This window comes from Miscanthus floridulus, chromosome 8, assembly GCF_019320115.1.
Source record: "Miscanthus floridulus cultivar M001 chromosome 8, ASM1932011v1, whole genome shotgun sequence".
Lineage (NCBI taxonomy): Eukaryota > Viridiplantae > Streptophyta > Magnoliopsida > Poales > Poaceae > Miscanthus > Miscanthus floridulus.
Genome location: NC_089587.1, coordinates 78,017,560 through 78,034,674, shown reverse-complemented (window position 1 = coordinate 78,034,674; position 17,115 = coordinate 78,017,560). Strand labels below are relative to the sequence as shown.

Sequence of the window (17,115 nt, the reverse complement as noted above, 5' to 3'; positions counted from 1 at the left end):
TCTCCAGCCGCCCCTACAAAAAAATTGAACTGTTGCTACAAATCGTTTTCTACGTAGTGTAAACGCGGTGGTATGGTCGGTGGTTGTGGTCATATATATGCAAATCACGTTCCCGTTTTCGGCCTCACATGGGCTGAAAGCTAGCTAGATTATAAAGTGTGTTTGTTTCGCTCGCAAGTGTTTACTTACTTCCTTTAAAAATCGTCGTCTTTTCGCAAGTTTCACTCGGCACAGCATGTGCACACACATATATATACATATTGTGGCATGCACTGGTACTGGAACTGAAAGCACAAATATCATCCATCGCCAAGGCCACGGCCATCACCATCTAGCTTCGCTTAGTAAGTACAGCGAGCATGGTGGGCAGTGCATGGCGACGACGAGGGTATCGGAGAGCAGGAGAGCATTGCCATTCACGGCGGCTGCGGCTGCATTAGTGCTGCTGCTGCTGCCGCCGTTCATCATCACCGCCGCCGCGGCAGGCTCAACTGGTCGGGGCAGCAACTGCACCAGGAGCTGCAGCAACATCAGCATCCCGTACCCGTTCGGCGTCGAGCCCGGCTGCCACAGCGACGGCGAGGACGGCTTCAACGGTTCAACCTGACCTGCGATCACTCCCACCAGCCGCCCAAGCTGTTCATCGGCGACGGCACCGTGCAGGTGATCGCTATCTCGGTCCCCGACGCGACGGTCCGCGTCAACAGCACCCGCGTCGTGTTCACGCACGGCGGCGCGACCGCGACCGGGACGTGGGGAAGCGGCCTGCCAAGGGACGGGCCGTACTTCTTGTCGTCGGAGACAACAAGCAGCGTAGCCGTTCTCGGCTGCGGCGTGCGGGTCGACGTCCGTGGCGGCTGGCACGACCACCTGCTCGGCTCCTGCACTGCCGTGTGCCCACTGGCGGCAGATGCTGGTGGTTCCAGGTCCAGGACAGGCAACAACGCCTGCACGGGCGTTGGCTGCTGCCAGGCAAACATTGTTCCGATCAGCTCTTTCTATAACATCAAGGTCCACAGGATCGACGACAGGGCAGCATCTACAGACTCTGATTACTCTGTCTACATCGTTGATGGCGTTTACAGTTATCCCGGCAACGACAAAGGTAGACCCGAAGCGCTCCCGGCAACCCTAGACTGGGTGATGAGGAATTCGACGTGCTCAGCAAATGCGTCTGCACCTGCATGTCTCAGTGCCAACAGCTTCTGTCGAAACTCCACTGCTGTTGTCCATGGTGGGTCTTATCTATGCCACTGCTCCAAGGGTTACCAAGGCAATCCTTACGTTCTTGATGGATGCCAAGGTAAGGTACAGATATATAGTTTAGAATTAATCCCTTATCTATTCTCATGTGTTCATGTGTATGAACATGGAGAAGTCTTCGATCTCCTAACAACTTGCAGAATTTAATCAACGAACCGGTGCTAATCTCTTGTATTATTTTCTTTAGACATCGATGAATGCAGCTCTTCAGGCAGCATCCATTTATGCTATGGAGACTGCAAGAATACAGAAGAAACTTTCAATTGCCAGTGTCCTGCTGGCTTTCATGGCAATGCTTATGTCCCAGATGGATGCAAAGGTACCTACCTCAATGAAAATCAAAACCAGGATTACAACTTATTCTGAATTTCTGATGCTAATTACTAAGGTTTATTAATTCTTTGATACACTACCTTGTTCGTATCATTTTTTCAGTAAACATGGTAACATAGTGGTGGCACTGCTCCCTGAATCGTCTTAATTCCTTAATGTTCTATTCAAACTACTGACTCGCATAAATATATTTTCCAGATATCGACGGGTCTGTTGATCCAGTGCAGTGGCACACTCATGCTATGGAAGCTGCCTAAACTTTCCAGGAAGTTTCCATTGCGAATGTCCTAATGGAACATATGGGAATCCATTCACAAAAGGGGGGTGCATTACAATCAAGAAATCCTTCACAGGTGGCAAGCCATTGTGTACACCCATCGCATTACATTGTATATTATTACTACATTGTATATAAATTTGTGTCATCACAGGTTTAAATATACTATAGCAGAGCAAACTAAAGCTTTAGAATGATTTGCATCCTAAATTTTTTACTTGAATATGCCTACTGCTTGCTTCATACTCATGAATTTAGCCAACCATACTTTTTTTACTTTATTCAGGTTTAAGCATCGGGCTAGGAGTTGGTGGTGGTATAGGCCTCTTACTTTTGGCACTTGGTGCACCATTCATAGCACGTAAGATCAAACTATGTAAGGCTGAAAGGATGAAAGAAAGATTTTTCAAGCAAAACCATGGGTTGCTACTCCAGCAAAATTGATATCACAGAAGTTAGATATTGGTACAAGGATGATAATTCCCTTACGGGAGATTGAGAAGGCTACAAACAAGTTTGATGCATCTCATCAAGTTGGTGGAGGAGGACATGGTGTTGTGTATAAAGGACTTTTAGACCTATAAGTAGTGGCCATCAAGAAATCAAAGATTGTTGTGCAAAGAGAAATTGATGACTTCATAAATGAGGTGGCAATACTTTCTCAAATCAACCATAGGAATGTTGTCAAGCTTCTAGGATGTTGTCTCGAGACAGAAGTTCCTCTATTGGTTTATGAGTTCATATCAAATGGTACTCTTGAACATCATCTTCATATCAATGGACCAATGTCACTATCATGGGATGACCGATTTAGGATTGCTCTTGAAGTTTCTAAAGCTACGGCCTATCTACATTAAGCTGCTTCAACTCCAATACTCCACAGAGATATCAAGTCATCTAACATATTGCTTGATGATAATTTAACAGCAAAGGTATCAGACTTTGGAGCTTCAAAGTATATCCCGATTGATCAAAAATGGAGTGACTACAGTGGTTCAAGGGACCATTGGTTACTTAGACCCCATGTATTATTACAAAGGAAGACTAACTGATAAGAGTGGCGTCTACAGTTTTGGTGTTCTTCTTATAGAATTGATAACTTGGAAAGAAACCATCCATCTACCGATCAAGTGATGGTGAGAGCATTGTTTCACATTTTGCATCCCTACTTGATGAAGGTAAACTTGTTGACATAATAGATCCTCAAATCATGGAAGAGGATGGACAAGTCCGTGAAGTAGCTGAACTGGCAGCAACGTGTACAAACTTGAATGGAGAAGATCGACCGGCCTACTATGAGAGAAGTTGAGATGACACTTGAAAACTTGAGAGTTATAAAAGAAACATGTTCACCACAATATGTTATTTGAAGGATTTTCCAGTAAACAAGAAGGCGATGTTAAAGTATTATCTCCAGTAACCTTATTATCTCCTATTAACCAATGCATTAGCAACACACGACACCATTGTAATCTGGCAGTGCAACCAACTTGACGATTGCATTGATAGCTAGCCAAATTGTGATGTTGATTAGTTGCCTATTTGGTTGTAAATTTGTTGTAACTATCTCTTGTAATTTAGGTTGTACATGTACTATACATAGCTATAATAAGAACATGATCGTATATGTGGAATTAATCATTATTTTCTTCATTATTGATTCCATGGGAAAGGTAGTTCCATATGCCATGCATGTCAAGTGGGTCAACACACTAGACTCCCCTTTGAATTATTTCCATCTCATGATTCTAAACCATTTCAGTTAATTCACTATGATATTTGGAAATCCCCAATTCATGGTGTATCTGCCTTTAAATATTATCTTGTTTGTTTGGATGACTTTACTTTTCCATTTGGCATACCCCCCCCCCCCCCCCATTTCAAATCCTATACTTTTTCATCCATCAAAGTTTTTTGCACGTATGCCAGCACACATGCTCTATCTAAGAAATTGTCATAATGGCGTGAAATTCAACCCAATTTTATATTTTATCAAGCATGGCATTAACATTTGCATGTCTTGTCCTCATACCTCGCAACAGGATGGCCAAGCTGAACTGACCATCCAAAGCCACAACAACACTATTTGAGCTCTCATTTTTCAGGGTAATATATGTCCCCAACCTCCTACAATAGTAGGTTGTAGAGGAAATTTGGCATTTGAATGTATTTCTAAAAATAGAAATATTCATGTGGTTTTTGAAAGAGGGGTTATCCTGTGACTAAGAATAATCTACTTAGAATGGAATTGGCATGGTAGTAAATTTTGTTGCTTTTATAGTAAATTGGAAACTACATTCACTACTGGAAAAATGTACTTTGCCGAGTGCCTAATACTTTGCCGAGTGCAAAATATCGTGGCACTCGGCAAAGCAATATTTTGCCGAGTGTAGCACTCGGCAAAAATTTTGCACTCGACAACCAGGCACTCGGCGAAGTCAGGCACTCGGCAAATCTAGAGTGCCTGGCACTCGGCAAAGCCAGGCGCTCGGCAAAATTTAGCCGGACCGTGACGGCGGCCACCTACCGTCATATTTTGCCGAGTGCCAGCCATCAGGCACTCGGCAAAATTTGTTTTTATTTTTTAAAAAAAAAACTTTGCCGAGTGCCATCCTTGGGCACTCGGCAATTTTTTTTTATTTTCTGAAAACAAATTTTGCCGAGTGCCTCCTGGGCCCGGCACTTGGCAAAGACATTTTTGCCAAGTGCTCCCCATGGCACTCGGCAAATATATATTTTTTTTAATTTTGGACCCAAATTTTTTTGTGTAGCCTTGTGACAGTATTTAAAGCTCTACTCTAAAATTTGGTGAAATTTTGACTGTTTTAGGTATATTTCATTAATTTATTTCGTTTCGTTGATTTTTTCGGCGTATTTCAAATTTGAATTGCAGGTCCATGGAATAATGGAATTTGGTCATCCAAAAATTGATATTCATGATATTTAGCGTATGTTGAGGCCGTATCCAGGGAGTCACATGAAATCTCGAGCATCTCGTTGACGTAACATGTCGAGTTAGTTGTGGGAAAAGTGAATTTAAATTATATAAAATCCAAACGAAGTCTGAAAATCACGAAACTTGTGAAGGTGTCGTGTTATCGCATGTGGAGGCTGTGGTAAAAAAATGATAAGATTTCGAGCAAGTAGTGACGTCGGATGCCAAAAACCCAGACATCTCCACATGTGATCACTTCGTTTCACATGTGGAGATGTCTGGGTTTTTGGCATCCGACGTCACTACTTGCTCGAAATCTTCTCAATTTTTTACCACAGCCTCCACATGCGATAACACGACGTCTCCACAAGTTTCGTGATTTTCGGACTTCGTTTGGATTTTATATAATTTAAATTCACTTTTCTCGCAACTAACTCGACATGTTACGTCAACGAGATGCTCGAGATTTCATGTGACTCCCTGGATACGGCCTCAACATACGCTAAATATCATGAATATCAATTTTTGGATGATCAAATTCCATTATTCCATGGACCTGCAGTTCAAATTTGAAATACACCGAAAAAATCAACGAAACGAAATAAATTAATGAAATATACCTAAAAAAGTCAAAATTTCATCAAATTTTAGAGTAGAGCTTTAAATACTGTCACAAGGCTACACAAAAAAATTGAGGTCCAAAATAAAAAATATATATATATTTTGCCGAATGCCATGAGGAGCACTCGGCAAAAATGTCTTTGTCGAGTGGCGAGCCCACGAGGCACTTGGCAAAATTTGTTTTCAGAAAATAAAAAAAAATTTGCCGAGTGCCAAGGATAACACACGGCAAAGTTTTTTTTAAAAAAAAAATAAAAAACAAATTTTGCCGAGTGCATGGCGACACTCGACAAAGAAAATAAAAAAAAAACGCCGGCGGCCTAAATGGACCAACCGCCCTCACCCCTCCCTCCAAACCCTATCTTCAGCCGCCCGTGCCCCCGACCCCCGCACGCGCCGCGCCGCCGCCACATCGCCGCCCGCCGCCGCAGCGCGCCTCCGCGCAGCCCGCCCCCGCAGCGCCGCCCGCCCGCCGCCGCGGGCGCCATCTCCCGCCCGCGCGCGCCTCCGCGCCCACCCCCGCCCTCGCCGGCGAGCCCCGCCCCCCCGCGGCCCCCCCCCCCCAGCCACCGCCGCCAACTCCCACCACCCGGTGCACCCCGTCACCTCTCTCCACCAACCGGATACCCGGACGGATCCGCTCCCACCTGGAGCCTGATCCGGTGGGAGTCGGAGGGGAGATCGAAGCTTGAGCAGAGAGAGCCAAAATGGTGAAGGATACGCGCTACTACGACGTGCTGGGCGTGGACCCGTCCGCCATCGAGTCCGAGATCAAGAAGGCATACTACGTCAAGGTAAGCGGCCGGCTCCTCGCTCCCGCCTGCACTGCCGCGGGCGTTTGATCTGATTCCTGTCGCTGCTGCTGGTTGTGTCTGTGCAGGCGAGGCTGGTCCACCCCGATAAGAACCCGAATGATCCGCAGGCCGCGGAGAAGTTCCAGGTATAGGTGTTTTTGCCATTTCTCAGCTTGTGGTATCTATACTTTGCTCAGCTTACAGATGTTGCTGCGAGCTACTCTGCCTGTAGTGTACAATCTTCGATTCAATGGCTCAGCTAACAGATGCTGCTGCGAGCTACTCTGCCTGTAGTGTAGAATCCTTGATTCAATCAGATTAGGGACTTATTTGCTCGACGCCAATGCCCAAAAAGTTTTGGCAGTGCTAACTGCCGGGTTTACTGGTTTAAATAGGTTTTATTAGGTGGCTAGACGTAGTACTTTGCTATTGAACGATTGTTCACTTCAATGATACCTTAATATTGCTAACAGGATAGTCAAAACAATCTATTACAGGAAGTATGATTAATAGGAATCTAGTTCTTAAACAACAATTTTGACGAGTGAACAAAATCTAATTCAGACATATATGACGCATTCTGTTACTGTTTTAGTGTTTTATACTGAAGAGTTGCTCCATATCATTTTGTAATGCACATTTAGATAGTCATTCTTCTTTGTAGCCTACAAAATATCTGGCTGCTGCTTTAAGAATGGAGACATTATACATGTATCATAATGTCATTTTAAAAAGAAAGGTCGCATTGAGACTTTTCATTTGTCTTGTTTTTAGAAATAGGATTGCTCATACTTGAGACGTGAATTTCTCAATTCCGCAACAAACTCCTTTATCCAAAGATAACATCCTCAATGTAGGTTGAATGCTCTTTACTTGTTGCATTGAGCTAGGCTATTTCACTAGTATGGTGTCTGTGACTGTGTGCAGGGACAATTATGATGGCATTTTACTTGTGATTCTGGTGATATTATATACTGACAAACTGTGATATGTGACTCTCTCTCCCTTTATCTGAATATGTGACATAGATGCATGCTTACAGTGAAAACACTTCTACATCACTAATGAACATGTTGCGCATTGCTATGATGATGCCATGAGGTTTCTTATTAACAAGTGATATTACTTGTCAGGATGGTCCTCAAGCTGGCCAAACAGTTGCACATGTCCACATTCACCTCATCCCGAGGAAGAAAGGGGATTTTGAGAAAAATGATGAAATATATGACGCGGTTTGTGGCCCATTTTTCTATTAATCTGGTTATTTTATTACAATATCCAATCAAACAAAGCTTACCCTTTTCCTTGCTATGATAGATTGATGTGAAAGAGAAAGAACTGAAGGAGAAGCTTGATCTGGACATTGAGAGGAAAGATAGAACCATGGATGAAATGGCTCAGGAGGCCAATGAGTACCGTGCTCTTTTCTCCTAGAATTACATGATAGTATAGTAGTTAGTTTCTAAGTTGAGCTGACTGTTTGCTAGAAATAAGGCTTGCTACTTGTCCTTCGTTGTTGCAGTTCAGTTATGATTGCGCACTGACATTGTGATGGTGTCCAGTTCTGGTGTTATGTTCTGTACTGTGGAGAAATAATCATTTGTTGCAAGGAATGCATTCCTAGTGCCAACTCTTTTAGATAGATTAGAAACTATTTTTTTGTGTGTACTACAGAGCGTCAACTGTTTTCTGGGAGAATTATGTCTTTACTGCAATCTTTTTCTTTGTGGAATTGTAAGAGAGGATGTACCATTAGTCACAAATTACCCCTTCAGCAGTTTATGCAGGATTAGTTAAATTAGATGTCCATCTACTGTTAAACAGAATTGATTAGGACAGAAAGATTGTGTTTAGTTCTTTAGTAGCGTGCTAAAGTTTTATTCTTGTGCCAACTGTCCATTATGTTTTGTTCTATGCTAGGAGAATCTTGGTTGACTGTAGCCTTTTCACTGACTAAGTTATTTATTTGGATGATGCTTCTGTTCAAATATCAAAAGTTGATCTGATTCATGAATGCAAGATTCTGATCCTCTCTAGCTGTTGTAGGCCTAGCTAAGCTTTATTCCATGCCCCCTGCTGATGCTTATGTTGTACAGTAAGTTCTTGACAACTCAAATGTTCTGATTAAAATCATGCTGATTGTTTCAGCTTTATGTCTTTTTGTAGCAGTCCTTTGAAAAACATTGATCATAGCTTTTCACTTTTTGTTTTCTTTGTCTTTATTGTTGTCTTATCCTGAAAACTTTTTTTGGGGGGTGGAGAGGTTATGGTCCGTTGATCACAGTTGATGTGATATAAGAATGTAAAGAGGGCACTGGCTTTGCTTTGTCTTGAATGTTAACACTTGGGTCTGCTTTACACATACGTGAGCACATCTCTTGTAACTGGATAGATCTTCACACCCCCCCCCCCCCCCCCCCCCCCCCCCAACTTTTACTGATTTGCGTCTTGGATTTCATTGACTTTAGTCACTTTCATCCTTTCCGTTGCGCTCTGTTTGCTTGGTATCTGGAATTCGAACTTTGTTTTATTGGATTGGATGCCCCTTGCTGCAGGCCATTGTCCATTGTCATGATGGGATGGCCTGGGCTAAATAGCTCTTAATCCATCAAGCTTTGTGTCGCGAATAGCGGTCTGGCACCATTTGTAGTGATGAAAATGTACATGTTGCCAAATGGCCAGTCTACTAGTCAGGATCAGGGTGTTGCTATGCTGTCTCGTGTCGCCATCGGAAGACGACATTGCCGCTGGACTAGGTCACCTGCAACTGCAAGCCTGCGACAACTAGTTTCTGGTTACAATTGTGTGCTTGCCCTGGCGTACTTGACATGTGCAAACAAGTGGTTGCTTTTGTGGTGGGAATCCAGGCTGTTGCAACGGAATGTAATTTTTTTTTTGCAATTCTCGGGGTCTTTGCCGAGTGCCATGGGCAAGGCACTCGGCAAAGATTTTTCAAAAAAAAAAAAAATTCTTTGCCGAGTGCCTCGCCGCGGCACTCGGCAAAGAATTTTTTTTAAAAAAATTCAGAAATTCTTTGCCGAGTGCCTAAACAGGGGCACTCGGCAAAGAAATTATTAAAAAAAAATAAAAAAAACTTTGCCGAGTGCTTGGGCAGGGGCACTCGGCAAAGTAATTTAAAAAAAATAAAAAAAAAACTTTACCGAGTGCCTGGGCTGGGGCACTCGGCAAAGTAATTTAAAAAAAAATTTAAAACTTTTTTGCCGAGTGCCCCTCAAGCACTCGGTAATTTTTTTTTATTTTGCCGAGTGCCCCGATAAAAAGCACTCGGCAAAGACCCTTTGCCGAGAAAAATTTTGCCGAGCGGACTTTGCCGAGTGCTACACTCGGCAAAGCCTTTGCCGAGTGTAAATGGCTCTTTGCCTAGTGTAAAAACACTCGGCAAAGCCGCGGCCGCCAGTAGTGATTCATAGTAAAAATAGTTTAAAGTTTGACCAAAGTTATATTAAAATATACTAACATTTATGATATAAAATAAGTATCAATAAATTAATTATAAAATATACTAACATTCATATTAAATCTAGTTGGATGCATAAAAATTAATACTAGTCACTGTAAACTTAATTAAAGTTAAGCTAGTTCAAATCCTGTTGCATCCTTTCATAAATGGAGGGAGTATACGACATCTTTTCTTTAAACGTCATTACTCATCATTACGAACTAGCTTCGGTCTTTTGGGCTATGTTATTACAAGCAGCACACCGATAACCAGAAGGAAAAGGCATGCCAACTTCTCGAATCTACAGCTATGCAGTTCTGGGCATCTCATGGATGGTCGTTTGGGTTTCACATTGGTCAATAATGTTAACACTCTTTGCCTTTTGATTTTGAGTAGTAGTCATGCATCATTCTTGTCTTGTAATAATCATGGTGTGATGCATGCATGCCTCTTCTTTGGAGATGCTTAAAGCTGGAACAAATCTATTATCTAAAAAAAAAGGTGTATGGTTGTTAAATAATGCAATGCATACTTTAGATTTGGTTGCAAGGGCTGAAAGTTGATCCCTTACGCCGCCTAAGTTACATTCCACACCTCACGCCGCCTAAGTTAGGTTCAGATTTCCTTTTCTTTCATGTTTACACACAACACGGCAATGGCACATACGTACTGCAGGGGCAGTAATATACAAATCACACGCGCGTTCCTACAGTGGGGCACCGAAAGCTGGACTTAATCCTCTCATTACTAAAAATTAAAAAGGCTAAGCGTGTCGTTCAACAACCACGCGGGGGAATCCTGCTGGGATCGATTCACATTCCCGGGTTGCTATATGGTGGCCGCGTGATGCCCAAAACCTGGCATAATTAATTTTAATATGACTTACTTTGCAGGCATCTTATTCAGGGGATTATATATAACTAACTAACACTATAACGCAGCATACTTTTGCCGATACTTTCTATTGTAGGCAAAGACCTTCTGCGAAAAGTTTTGCTGACAGTTTAGAAACAGTCGCGCTAGAAGCCGTCGGCGAAACTTTTGCCGACAGTTAACAGAATCCCCGACACTTTATGTGTAGGCAAACGGTCTACCTACGCCGACAATTGAAACATTTGCCGATAGTTAACCCTTTGCCGACAGTTAAGACATACGCCGATAGTTAAGACCTTTCCCGACAGTTTGTATGTTGGCCAAACCATTTTTAAGGTATTTTACAAACCATACCCTGTCAAAAAAAACTATCGGCAAAACTGCATAGATATAATTACAATTAAAATAATTTGACAAATCCACTTTTGCTCATATAGAAGGCATCACATTGAACAAATTCATTCTATACATACTGGTCACAGACATATAGCCAAATACATGTCCAAAATATAGATGAGTTATTCGCAAACATAGACTTATACTAAATTATTACAAGCTGTAGTGTAATTATTCAAATCAAAAGCAGAAGTGTTGAGCAACACTATGCTATGGACTGATGCATTAGCTATCGGTCTTTGAGCTAAATGGTTATGGCTGGAAGGGCTGCCACTCCAAAACACTTGGAGCAGTTGCTTGCTTGTTCCACAAAAGGTTTGCCAACCCAAAATACTTGCAACACCTCATAGCTGAAGTACCTAACATGAAAAAAAAAGTTAAACTATCAGTGCAATATGGTAGCAATAAAATTCTGAACAAATAGCATGAAACTGTTTTCCAGCAGGAAGCCAATTCTCACACCAGGTCCAGCATTGATTCAAAGATCTAGGCACATTGTTAGCTCCAATACTCTTTGCCACTATTGCCCAAACAGATTTAGCAGTGCTACATTGAAAGAAGAGATGTGAAACAGTTTCATTACTATCACAAAAATAACATGAGGGATCTCCAGACCATTTCCTCTTCAACAAGTTATCCTTGGTCAAGATAGCATTATTCATCATCAACCACATAAATTTTTTGATTTTGGCAGGAATCTTACTTTTCCAGATTTTCTTATGATAAGGGCCAGAGTCATTTCTAGTCATAGCATTATACACAGATTTAACACTAAATTTGCCTAGGGGCCCAAACTTCCAAAGAACAACATCATCCTCAGCTATAAAGTTAAAGTCCTTCAGATCATCTAAAATTTTATTCTAGTCAATCAGCAAATTATCAACTAACCATCTGGTAAAGGAAACACTTTCAATATCAGAGTGAACTTGAGAAACATTCACATTAGGTTGCTCACAGAATTTGAAAAGATCAGGATATAAGATACATAAAGGTTTGTCATATAGCCATGAATCTTTCCAGGTTTGCTAATAAGGTCTTCTAATCTTATCAGGTCTTCTAATAATGGTTTTTAGCAGCAAATATATGGACATATGATATATGGGGGCATTATTCAAACTGGAGCTAATCAAATTGGATCTCCCTGCAATGGACATAGTCCCCCCTTTCCAAATATCAAGTTTCTTAACAGATTTATCAACTAAAGAGGTTCAATCACACACATGAAGACGGCTAGGACTGACAGGGACTCCCAGATATTTTATAGGGAAGGTCCCAACTTGGCAATTAAAAATGTCAGCATATTTCCTTGCCCAGTCATCCTCATCATTAATTGTTAGCACCTCACTTTTTGAAAAGTTGATTTTAAGTCCAGCCATCAGTTCATACATGTATAATAACAATTTCATATTCTTGGCACCTTCAATATCATGTTTCAGACAGATTATGGTATCATCAGCATATTGTAAAACAGCAATCCCTTTTTCAACAATATGATCAGCCAAGCCACAAAATAGATCATTAGATTGAGCCTTATGAATCATCCTAGATAGACCATCAGCATCAAAATTGAACAGAATTGGGGAGAGGGGATCCCCCTGCCTAACCCCTTGGTGACTTTTGATATAAGGCCCCAAAGAATTATTCAATTTCACACTAACAGTCCCCCCTGACACAACTTGTTGAATCCAGTTGCACCATTTTGGGCAGAAGCCCCTAGCAGCCAAGCATTGAAATAAAAACTTCCATTTCACTTTGTCATACACCTTCTCAAAGTCTAATTTCAGAATCACACCAATTTGCTTTTTCCTTTTAGTTTCATGCAAAATTTCATGCAATATCATCACACCACTCATGATGTTTCTGCCTTTCATAAATGCAGTTTGATTGGAATGTATAAGTTTGTCAGCCACCTTTTCAATCCTCAAAGTTAAGGTCTTAGTAATAAGCTTGTATAAGCAATTGAGGAGGCATATAGGTCTGAACTGTTGTATTCTTGCAGCATCAGCTACCTTTGGGAGAAGAGTTATTATACTATAGTTAAGTCTAGAAATGTCAACCTTTCCCTCATAAAAATCAGCAAAAAGCTGGATGATATCATTTTTTATAATGTTCCAGCAGGATTGGTAAAACTCAATTGGTATTTTATCAGGTCCAGCTGCTTTGTTTCTCTCCATTTGAAACAAGGCATCTTTAATCTCAGATTCAGAAAAAGGTTTACAAAGGTTCTCAATATATTGGCTAGTGACTTGTTCCAATTCTTCCTAAAGAAATTGATCAATATGAATATTGTGGTCTTCCTCAGGCCCAAACAGAGTAGTATAATAATCAGTAGCATGTTTCAGAAGGTTCTCATCTCCTTCAATTGTTTCTCCATTATTTTCCAAAGATATGATTGTGTTTTTTATTTTCCTCCCATTAGCAATTTTATGAAAATATCTTGTATTATTGTCTCCTTTTAACAACCATAATTTATGACACCTATTGAACCAGTAGGTTTCTTCCTGATCAAGGAGCTGGAAAAACTCACTAAGGAGGCAGATTTTTTTGGACACTTGTTCTGCATCAAGCCCATCAGTCTCCTCAACTGATTCCAGATAAACTAATTCCTCACTAATACTTTCTCTTTGCTTCCTCAAATTCCCCTGAAGATTAAAGCCCCACCCTTTGAAATACTGCTTAAACAATTTAAGTTTTTGTTGTATTTTGTCCAGAGCCGATTTAGCTCTACAGGGCTTGTTCCAAATTTTTTCAACAGTAGGAAAAAAATCAGGGTTACTCAGCCAACTCATCTCAAACCTGAACTGAATATGCACAGTGGGTTTAGTAGGTTCAGACAACAGAATAAGTGGATTGTGATCAGAAATCTCACGTGGGAGCCTCTTGACTAATGAGTTTGGGAAGATATCTTCCCATTCTTTGGATACCAGGATTCTATCAAGTTTCTCCAATGTTGGATTGTCTTGATTGTTAGACCATGTATACAACCCACCAGACATAATGATTTCTTTTAGTTCATAAAAATTGATCAACGAATTGAAAGTATCAGAGTATTTGAATGATCCACCAGGTTTATTTCTTTTATTCATATATCTGAGGATGTTGAAATCCCCCCAATCAAAATGGGTTCTTTGTTTCTAGAACAAAAAGCAGATAATTCAGAAAGGAAATTCATTTTATTTTCATCCTGAGCAGCCCCATACACAACTAAAAAAATACATTTTACTTTTTTTAATTTTATCCCATAAGTTCATTTGAAGCATAAATTCTCCCTGTTGAAAGGAGCCAACATAAAAAAGATCTTTCCTTACACCACACAGAATACCCCCAGACTTGCCATGAGCAGAGTTATATAAGCAAAGATAGTCTTGATTAGAATCAAAATTTTTCAGAAGTTTTTCATCACAATCATGAATCATTGTTTCCTGAATCCCAATAAAATGAAAAGAGTACTGAATCCCATTAAAAAGAAAGGAATTTAAGCTTCTTTCTCAATTTTCTTTGAATGGAATCTGTGTGTTCTTGCTGTGAGCAACCGCCGCCGCAGTGAGCCCCACCCTCCTAATCATCGCCCCTCAAGCACCACACTACACACGTCTAAAAACTAAATCCCAATTAAGAAGACAGTAGATCGAGGGATGGAAAATGGAGATCGAGATAAGTGGAAGAGAAGCTGACCGAATCGACCGAGAGGAAAGAGTGTTGGGGAGGTGGTCGACCGCGTTCAAATGCGAAAGCCGTCGAGGACCGGGAGACCGGATCTATGCGCCCCTCCCTAGAGATGCAGCTGTAGTCGGCGGATCCATGCGCCCCTCCTCGGTGGGCGGCCACGAATGCAGCTTTCTTCACCAGTGCAGAAGGGGTTGGCGTGGGGGCAGACGGTAGGGGATGGCGTGGTTAGGGTTCCGGCAGGTGGCGGTGCTGTGCAGGGCGGCGACGGCGGGAGCTGGCGTGGGAGGCAGAGGCGGCGTGCACTGGCATGGGAGGCGGCAGCCACGGGCGCTGGCGCTGGCGTGGGAGGCGGCGGCACGCAAGGGGCAGCAGAGAGAGAGAGCAGGGTTGGATTGGCTTTCCCGTTTCCCTTTGCGTGGGCTACAGACTCCGTCCCAAAAGGCTATGACTCCGCGCGTGTATACGGTGAAAAGATCTAAAACCGGAATCTGGGCAAGACCGTATATCCTTTCGCACTTATTCTGTCTAAAAACATTTGCCGACAGTTTTATTGTCCTAAGAGAAATGCCGACAGTTAACCTGTAGTCATACAACATCATTGCCGACAGTTTACGTGACTTTAAAAAGATTGTACAATTACCAACACATAGTGTGTTGTCAAAACCAATCAATTGCCAACAAATAAGTGTAGGCAAATGTGTGTCGTGGTGTAGCGTAATTTGCTTGTCGGGAGCTGTAAACCACTACTGTCTGTTTGATGCAAAACCTTGTAACCAGCCACGTGATTCGCCAATATTCCCTGGCGTAGACTGCTAGAGAGTGTGTTGTGCGAACAATATATATGTATATATCTATCTATATCTCTATATAGTGGGCGAGGCAGGTAGGAAGAGTGGTTCAGTCGTAGAATAATCACTGTTGGAAGAACAAAGCTAGAGACCGCCATCAAGATATATACTCCTGCAGTCCTGCTAGCTTGGTTATCGACGGAGTATATATAGGAGTAGCTAGCTAGTGAGGACGGATCGAAAGACTAAAGTGCTACCTCTAGAGCAGCAATATTGCGCGCGATCATCAAGATGAGGCAGATAGCCATGAGCAGGAGATCAGTGGTGCTATTCGCGGCAGCCGTGGTTGCAGCAGCATCGGTGCTGGCACCACGGCCGGCGTTGGGCGCAGCGACCGACGACGTGGTGGTAGCGTTGCCCGGCTGCACCAGCCACTGCGGGAACATCAGCATCCCGCACCCGTTCGGCGTGGAGTCGTCCAAGTGCTACCTCCCCGGCTTCAACGTCACCTGCAGGAACAGCTCGCTGTTCCTCGGCTACGGCAGCGTGCAGGTGCTGGAGATCTCCATCCCCGACGCCACGGTGCGCATCAACGCCAGCTTCGCCTACTTCCCTGGCAAGGATAAGAACAATAATTTCCTCGGCCCCAATCCCATAACAAATGGTACATGGAGTGGCGCTCTCGGGAAGGGCGGAGTGTACACCCTGAGTTGGAGAAGGAACAGGATGTTTGCGCTCGGGTACAACGTCCAGGTCCTCCTCCTCGAGGGGGATGGGGATCCCAATAATACAACCTTGTTGAGCACCTGCTCTACCTTCTGCAACTGGGACAAGCACAACCGGAGGTGGACAGTTCCTCGTATCACAGACTGCTCCGGCATCTACTGCTGCCAGGCCAATATCATAAAGGAGCGCAGCTCCTCCGGGTTCAAGGTCCTCTCGACGAACGAGGTGGCAGGCCCCAATATGACAGCCAGGATCTGGATAGTGGATTCGGAGCTAGGGCCTATTCGCTTGAACTTATCAGCCGGACAGTATTTTTCTCTCACAATAAATAAGCATTAATCAACTTTAATACTAGCCGAACAAGCCCGTAGGATTTCATGATACTGCATACACCTGGTTGAGTAGACTTCCCGTGGTGCTGGACTGGAAGATCAACCACACAACGTGCCACGGCAATGGGTCCTCGGCGGCGTGCCACAGCAGCCACAGCTTTTGCAAGGGCAGCCATGGTGGTGGTGGGTGTTAGCCCCCGGACCTCCGGCAAGCACTACTACAGAAACTATTTTTAGGGGTGGTTCATAACCCTTTGTAGGGGTGGTTTGGTCAGCCGTTCCTACCGAACCGTCTCTACAAATCATGCATTTGTAGGAGTGGTTCTCGGGTCGCCCCTACAAATCGATTTGTAAGGACGGCGGTAGAACTAGCCGCCTCTATAATACCTGTTTGTAGGGGCGGTTCAATCTAGATCCGCCTCTACAGTACGTTTTCCCGAAAAAAAATTCAAATTTATAATTCAAATTCGACCAGAACACTGTTTGTTTCCGCGTATTCCATCCAGCGTTCGCGTTGCCGAACGCCCGCGACCAATGTTCCAAACCGCGTTCGCGTTGCCGAACGCCCCGCGACCAGCGTTCCGAACCGCGTTCGCGTTGCCGAACGCCCCGCGACCAACATTCCAAACAGCGTTCGCGTTGCCGAAC

At 43.0% G+C, this 17,115-nt stretch overlaps 2 protein-coding genes and 1 pseudogene across 2 annotated transcripts; all 3 read left to right on the top strand.

The window, feature by feature from the left end:
* The first annotated feature begins 373 nt into the window (after window positions 1-373).
* On the top strand, window positions 374-3,243 carry LOC136469436 (wall-associated receptor kinase 2-like; annotated as a pseudogene).
* A 2,614-nt stretch (window positions 3,244-5,857) lies between these two features.
* LOC136472686 (bifunctional bis(5'-adenosyl)-triphosphatase/adenylylsulfatase FHIT-like) lies at window positions 5,858-7,846 on the top strand. Its single transcript, XM_066470390.1, has 4 exons — window positions 5,858-6,223; window positions 6,310-6,369; window positions 7,357-7,455; window positions 7,541-7,846. The coding sequence occupies exons 1-4, from the start codon at window positions 6,137-6,139 to the stop codon at window positions 7,655-7,657; spliced, it is 363 nt and encodes a 120-aa protein (XP_066326487.1). The 5' UTR covers window positions 5,858-6,136; the 3' UTR covers window positions 7,658-7,846.
* A 7,869-nt stretch (window positions 7,847-15,715) lies between these two features.
* LOC136469434 (wall-associated receptor kinase-like 4) lies at window positions 15,716-16,661 on the top strand. Its single transcript, XM_066467632.1, has 2 exons — window positions 15,716-16,443; window positions 16,541-16,661. The coding sequence occupies exons 1-2, from the start codon at window positions 15,716-15,718 to the stop codon at window positions 16,659-16,661; spliced, it is 849 nt and encodes a 282-aa protein (XP_066323729.1).
* The last annotated feature ends 454 nt before the right edge of the window (window positions 16,662-17,115 follow it).